This window comes from Gloeophyllum trabeum (assembly GCF_000344685.1).
Source record: "Gloeophyllum trabeum ATCC 11539 unplaced genomic scaffold GLOTRscaffold_00005, whole genome shotgun sequence".
Lineage (NCBI taxonomy): Eukaryota > Fungi > Basidiomycota > Agaricomycetes > Gloeophyllales > Gloeophyllaceae > Gloeophyllum > Gloeophyllum trabeum.
Window position 1 is genome coordinate 258,727 of NW_006920414.1, and position 7,467 is coordinate 266,193.

The following is a 7,467-nucleotide window of genomic DNA, read 5'->3' on the forward strand; positions in this document are numbered from 1 at the left end:
CCAGTCCTGTACGCAATGCACACGCCTTCCTTTTTTGGTTTCGGAGTGATGGAAGGCGTGAGCTTGCGAACGGACTGGTGACAACGGACAGTCACATAGCGGGGTCACAACTTTCCCCGCCAAGCGTGACTCCGACTTAGAAAAATTTGCCCCCTCAGACGTACAAAATCGTCTCTGGCACACATTGTTCAATGATGTTTTTGGAGCGAATGGAGTTGATTGGAATAGGTGAGAAAAGAGGATTTTCTCCTTGATGTCAGTCCAAATTCATCGAAATTTGACCTATGTCAAATGAATCTATGGCCTTCAAAACCTACAATGGTGCAAATCTCCCAAGGCATGATTTTTCTGAGTTATGAGGCTCTCAAATCACGAAGTCCCACTCATAGTTGGCGCGTGTCACGCGCATCCCGCCAAAAGGGCGACCGTAGTTCCCAGCCGCTTCGCAGTGTAGCGAGTATTACGAGCGGAGCTTGAATTGCGAAGTGGCTGGTATCGAGCCTAAGCCAGGCGGGCCACAAGCCAGCCACGCCAGCGCAGGGCTACATTGAGAACGCACGGCCGACTGACAGAAAGTCCACGTAGCCCTATAGCCTAGCCCTATAGCCCTGGTCCATGGCCCTCGGAGGGCTATAGGGCTATGAGGCTACGAGTCCGTAGCCCCGGGCCACGGGGCTATGAAGACAAAAGTGGACGGGCTATGGGAGTCCGTTACGTCTATGGCCCGGAGCTATGTGACAAGGCCGAAGGGTCCCGCAGTGTATATATACTGTTGCGCGAGGTGCATTCGACGCCCTCATAGACGGCGTAGGGCGCTGTAGACTATTTTTACCCATACGTCTGCTTACCTCTCAGGACCCCGCCAACCAAAAGCCTCAGTTGCTCTTCTGCACCATGTCCACAAAGCGTGCTAGGTCCCCTTCTGCTTCTCCATCCCCTTCTCCAACGTCGAAAGCTTCAAGGACAGTCTCTGTAACATCATCAGCTGCAGGCTTACGAGCTCTAATCTGCACGCTGCCTCCGACATGTAATCCTCCGCGCCATCAGCCAACAGAGCTGTCGAGCACCAAAGACCTTGAGAGTCACTATGCAACGTATCATGCGCACGTCTGCGAAGAGGTAGGGTGCGGGTGCGTTTTCCCAGATGGGAGACTACTTGAGCTGGTATGAGCATAACTTGGTTCTATCCGGCGAGGCTAAACGTGTAACCCGAGTTGTAATTACTTCCATGATATAGCACCAGACTGAATGCCACGATCCACTCGCCGAAGTCAGAAAAGAACGGGGAGAGAAGATTGTGAGTTTCCTCGGCTATCGTCAATAACGAACTATTCACTAACAGTCACTTTGCTCTCGCGAACCTTGTGACTAAGTTCGCGTGCCACCTTGTCTCATGTAATCGGCTATTTTTGACGCCTAAGGCACGTCGATTGCATCTCATCCAAGCGCATGGATACCCTAAGGAGTACTTCTTCGCTGTCACAAATAAAGGCGTTGGGGGATTATTGAAAAAATGGGGTGAAGGCGCGACGCTGATAAGAGGTGAATGGAAACCAAGGGACACTCAAGCGAATACGAGCGAATCAGACAATCCCGAAACTGAGACCAGAACCTCTGAAGAAGTAGAAGACAGCATGCATATCGTGGAAACAAGGCCGGTGGTTGGGTCATCAACGTTCGTGTCTAATCCGGCGACATTCACTGGAGACGAAGCAAATGACTCAGAAGTCGGACACGAAGATTATGATCTGGAAGCTTTAAGAGACTCTATGACCTCCTTATCGCTCGTCCCATCCGCGATCCGATTTGGCCGTGGTGGAAAGGCTGGTGGGTTCGGCCACCGAGGTCGCAGTGCTCGTGTCCCTCATCAGTCTTTCCATTACGCGCTTGGGGATCGCGGGGGAAGTTCGGGCACTGTCACTGCTCCTCTTATATCGATGACTGCAGGGACTACTCCACCTGATCGCTCGCAGATGTCAGGGAAGGATACTTCAGGGGCAGTGTACACGAATGCAGGCCGCGGAAGGAGGATAAGAGGGGCGGGAAGAAGAGGTGGAAGCCGGGGTAGTGTATCTGGTTGACAGATACTTCCAGCGGTCTGTCGTATTGTGCAGGTGAGTGACCGTAGCCGAAGGTTGCATCTCGTACCGGAAGACATAGGTGGTAAGAACCTACATGCCTACGACTCAGAGACTTGGCCCGGGGATACAGGAGCAAGCGCACATGCTGAGTGTATGGTGGCAATCCTAATTTTACAATTGTTCCGAGAAGCTGCTCAGCTTTAGACTAACATTCCCTCTATCCAGGTATGAAGAAAATAAGCTATGCATCATGCTACGCACAAACCTTCACGAGGAACTGGCAGTGGATGGACGTGGAAACATTGGTTGGGTTTGCTGCTTTGCTCGAGGCAGAGAGCGAAGAATTTTGCCCTGGCGCAGTTGCCCTCCGATGATGGTCGGTGCTTCTTTCTTAGTGTACACTCGTAAACCAAGGGTGACTTCATAGTCCTCTGGATGTGGCAACCGTCCATGTACCTGGCCAACAGCATTCAATAGATCTGTGGAGGTAAGCTTCACCAACAAATACGACTCACGTCGTCTTTCAGCTTGTTTGCGTCCGCCGCTGTATCTACGCGCAAAGTGATGTGTGAGCCATGTTGATGGCCCTCTTGGTCCATGCACGCGCGACAGATATCGAACTGATGGCATCTAGCCAGTTAGTGTCAATGGGGATGGACGAGAAATGTTGATGAAAGACCTACTCCATACAACGGTAAAAGGTCCCCAGAATTGGACGGGTCTAACAGGTCCGATATCAAATGCAGCCACCATCACATCACATTCAGACTGACCTTGCAGATGTTGCACTCGAAGTTCTGATGTTTTGTAGCTGGCGGCTCTTGGTGGACCCGATGGCTATGTAGACCCATGGAAAGCTCAGCAGCTACATCTACGTCGGGGGTACTGGGGTGGAAAGTACGGTGCAATGCGTCATCGGGAAGTTGATCTGGACTTGTCACGAAAGCTGTATTGCTTGGAAGATCTTTCACGGTATGGTGAACAAAGACCACATCTTCCCCGGATATGGGTGACAGTATGCGCTGCGCCTGGATTTCGGCAAGATTTCTACCTGTAAAGATGTCATCGTCAAGATGTATGACATCGCCGAAGCGTCTGCCACTTTCGAATCAGCACCAGTACCCGCTGGTAATAAACACTATTACTCAGGTTCGAAGTCTAGACAACTTTCAGAAAAACGAACGGATATCATGCAGGAGAGTATCGTACTTATTGCAATGCGTCGACTGGTATATGCGCTAGCCCATTTTCGTCCTAATTTCCGAATATCCCATGCTCCCCTTTGCTTGCGTATCGTAGAAAGGGACTGGTCTTGAGCGCGAATGTAGATCCCAGGCTTACCCCCTTCTTTGTCGTGGTACAGCTCCGTGTGAGCCTTTCGCTTTTTCTTGCGATCCAACCTTGGCTTTGGACTCCGGTCAGCGAGATGCTGGATGACTTTGAGGATCGCGTCGGGCTCACATGTATCACGTAGTTGCCTTCATCAAGGTCCAACTCCAAGTTCACACTTCGATGCCAAAGGCGCTCGTGCGTTGATACCCCCACAAGCTCATTAGTCCCTTGCTTATAGATAGCGAAATCTAGTGACCAGTGGAAACAACCGGACAGCTCCTGGAAGTGGCGGTCATCAAGCCGCGATAGGACAATAACAGCCGGGGTGTCCTTTTCGACATGGAGTGTAACTGATACGTCCACCTGCATCAGTAAAGCTCTTGCGCAGCATGACTCCACGCACAGGACACGTCACCATAGTTCCAGGCGCCTAAGATCAGGACCCCCCAGTTATACAACAATAATAAATCTTACGCACATGGCAACGAGCGGGCCACCACGTTTAACCACAAAGAACTGATGATCCAACAGTCATCAAAGAGCCTCGTCCTGTCCACGTACGTCCATGTCGACAGAAAGTCCTTGTCTGTGTCGGATGAGATGAACAATCATTGGGGAGAAAACCTAGCTGGTGCCTACACTCCATGATGAACTCGCCATCATCCCCGAATTTATGGTTAAGATCAGACGGCTTGATGTCAGGGAAGTCGGACCATTCTTTCGATCCGTCGCTCCAAGGACCAATCCATTCGCCACTTCCCCAAGGGTTCCTGATTTTAAGGAAACGCTTCCCTGTCGCTAGAAATGAACCGCGGCTCGAAGGTGCACCGCTCGGCGAAACAGACCTCGGTGCTCTGCTGCTTCCATTATAGAATATGCATGCTCTTGTCTGACTTCAATAAAGGGGATTCCCAAGGGAGTCGTGATCTTACCTTTCCTCAGACCTGATTCGGGACTATGGGATTAGTATTACGCATTGCAGCGGCCAAGGAGTCACCTGATGTTTCATTTGTTATAACGCAACTGAAAACCCTATCCTTCTCGGCGCCATCCCGCAACCTCGACAGTTCTTCCTCCCAAAATCTGTCCTCGTCGAATATGTCGTGCAGGTAGAAACAGTTCGAAACACCGCTAGTTCCAAAGGTTCAATTACGGAATACTGCCAAGTCAACTTCCTACTTACCCAGTTAGGCTTTCCACAGCTTCGCACGTCCAACCATAGTTCAGGGCCTCGTAATCACCGTGCAGTTTTGCAAATGCCTTCTCAATCAGAGGCCTGTGAGATTGTCGGTACATAAAGAACTCCAAAGGAATTAGAAGATGGTCTGACACCCAAGTCTCATTCTCTGTTCCTGAAGACGCGTAATACAATGACTTCGAGCCTGATCTTGCCACTCCGTTGTACGTTTTCTTATCCGACCGAAAATGATACTTCTCCTGGTTCTCAGCATCAGCACGATTCCGGGGACTTCGCAACCATGAACGCAATCCTCACCTTCTCGGATAGGTCCTCATATTTTTGGGCGTATATACAGAGTAGACTGGCAAGCATAAAATTAGTATCGGAAAGAGATCTCTAAGTTAAATGTCGTACTCGTCCACTATGACGTCGACCCATCCCCCGTCCCGATAGAATATGAAACCGTAGACCCCCACGGCGGGATCGCTCTGCCACATTGTTTAGGGAAGCGAATACGGAGCAATGTGAAGGCGAGACATACATCAACACAGATCTTGTTTATTAGGTCCGGAACCGTGCTAACTGTAGCGAGAGCCGACAGGAACCAGCAGTCAGCGAGGCGACCTTGGACAAGGTCGTCTCCGGTAGCACCGTTGATCATAAACTTGGGTTTATCGAAGATCTCCCCTACCCGCAGTACGTCCAGAGGCTCAGCCTCATCTTGACCCCAAAGTCCGTATAGACAGCTTTCTTGATCCTCTTCGAGATCGAATTCGATATCGCTGGAAGGTGAAGGCTCTCAAGTGAGTCCCGTAGGTTGATACACGAGGATAGAACGTACCGGAAGCGTCTATTCCGCTTTCTGGAGGGGAAGAAATCGTCGACCTCTTTTGCATTTCCTCGCCAGATACAGCAAATTCACGTACCTACAGTCCTCGCTGATCCGCTGGACACGGCGTCTGCACCGTTCAATGGCATTTTGCAAGTCTTCCGTGACAATTAGCCTCTACAGTCGGTAAACGGTAAGAATATTGCAGGGCTCGTTAGTCCTGCATGAGAAGGAAACCTCTCACAGAGTGCTCCTCCCGTTGCTCGTATGTTTCATTTGACCATAACTTGAAGAAGCTTCCCAACGACATCGTGAGCGGTGGAAGAGAATAAGGACTACAGTTCTGAGATTTCAGTCCACCTCAATACTGCCTTAAGTACCTGAGACGTCGAGCGCTCTGATCAGCGCTCATTTTAGCATGGTGGACAGCCCCGGCCTGTGCCAATGGTTTTCAGTCAGTGGTGGTGTAACTGCCGGTATCGAGGAGGCGGCTGATGCCGCGTCTAGCTTGCTAGCGGGCACCAATTACCAAAGCCAACATAGATGAGCTAGTAATTCAGCGCCGCGATGGAAGTAGCTATGCACACGGCGCGATATATGATATGGCAGCAGAAACAGCACGGAAGCCTGGACACAAGGAAGATTTCGTGCATAAATCCATCAAGTAGGTGTGCCGAGATAGCGACGTGAAGCCAGGAATAAGGTAGAACAAGGTCTCAGAGTACCGGAAGTACGTCTGCGAAACAGCGACGTGCGCCAATCTGCTTTTCTGCAGGATCAATATCAGATCTGCTCTTCAATGGGGCTACAGCGCGACGCGGGTCTCCGTCGTCAATGCGCAGATGGCGATGATCCGTTGTTTGAGCCAACCAACGCTGTAGAATAGTCCAGGCAAGATTAAGTTGAGCAATGATCGGAGAAACGTCACGACTGAAATCCTTCGGCGTATCATAGACACGAGCAGACAGCGAGATCACGGCGGATGTACCAGGGTGTCCAATAACATCAGAGGACACGTCTGGAACATCCGTCCAGACGTTCATGGGAAGGGCGCGTATCCTGCTGCGTAGAGTCATATGCAGCCCCGAAGAGAAGGGTGAATGGGCTCCTAGGGCGTTTTCACCATACGTGTACGGAAAGCGGGTTGATCACAAGCCCTGGCATATGCTCTTCTATATATAGCGGGCATGACCGTAGCTCAAGTGGCTTGCTCCGAAAAGTTAGTCAAAAGTTCGATTCCATGTCTTCACAGGGCACCCTACGCACTATGGACTAATAAGGCTGGTAGCGCCGCCCTCCGGGCGGCAAGGCCCGCTACCTTGGGTGGGGGATCGGGAATAGATGTTGTAGTGCGTATTTGTTACTCAAGCTTGCATGTATTGGGTTTTTTCCTTCACAGATTTATTGCTGTTTGACTGTTAACGGTGTCTCTATGCGTCTACTACTGACATGGCATGAGAAGGCGATCCGAGAACACAAGCATCAGTCTCGCTGACCGTCCCAACACAAGTGAGTCACATTACCATGTCACAGATGTCATGCCATATATATTATGTTACGGATGGGATTCTTAGCTCCAGAAGCACCTCGTGGCATCGCAGAAGACTTGTATACGGTGCCTCATGTACTCAGAAGGACCGTCCCGTTGCTGAACAGGATAATACCAGCTACTGTATGACGGTGTGACAATGTCACTATTGGACTGTTGGATGTTTCCGGCGGCCACCGAAGTCAAGTCTTGATTGTTGTCGGGGTGACAATGAGGACGGTGCGAGAACATTATCTGTGCAGTGTGCCGACAATGTTCCTTCCCCGTAATATGGATGTCTTCCTGCAGAGAAGACATCAGATGGTGTATTCGTGTAGAACGAGTCTGGTGACACGGACTTGACTGTTCCACGAGCATATCTCAGATGGCAATTTAATTTTTAATCTCAAGTATCTACAAGAAAAGTAATTATTTCGTAGTAGTACGCCTTGTTTTCTTCACCGGAGAAGATGCGGGAGATGGTGTTGGGCTCATGAATTCGTCAAATGATCTTTTT

General features: G+C 50.3%; 2 protein-coding genes across 2 annotated transcripts; one reads left to right on the top strand and one right to left on the bottom strand.

Annotated features, from left to right (window-relative positions):
* Positions 1 to 1,087: 1,087 nt before the first annotated feature.
* Positions 1,088 to 2,523, top strand: GLOTRDRAFT_120769 (uncharacterized protein; the record flags this gene model as incomplete). Its single annotated transcript, XM_007866717.1, has 4 exons — positions 1,088 to 1,119; positions 1,238 to 1,297; positions 1,343 to 2,114; positions 2,307 to 2,523. The coding sequence occupies 3 exons, from the start codon at positions 1,088 to 1,090 to the stop codon at positions 2,079 to 2,081; spliced, it is 831 nt and encodes a 276-aa protein (XP_007864908.1). The 3' UTR covers positions 2,082 to 2,114; positions 2,307 to 2,523.
* GLOTRDRAFT_128091 (cysteine proteinase) lies at positions 2,349 to 5,732 on the bottom strand (the record flags this gene model as incomplete). Its single annotated transcript, XM_007866718.1, has 19 exons — positions 2,349 to 2,537; positions 2,597 to 2,711; positions 2,765 to 2,802; positions 2,855 to 3,176; positions 3,227 to 3,239; positions 3,291 to 3,486; positions 3,543 to 3,763; positions 3,817 to 3,843; positions 3,892 to 3,999; positions 4,053 to 4,205; positions 4,259 to 4,357; positions 4,411 to 4,544; positions 4,597 to 4,850; positions 4,909 to 4,954; positions 5,008 to 5,081; positions 5,135 to 5,375; positions 5,435 to 5,455; positions 5,520 to 5,599; positions 5,667 to 5,732. The coding sequence occupies 19 exons, from the start codon at positions 5,730 to 5,732 to the stop codon at positions 2,349 to 2,351; spliced, it is 2,397 nt and encodes a 798-aa protein (XP_007864909.1).
* Between the last annotated feature and the right edge of the window lie 1,735 nt (positions 5,733 to 7,467).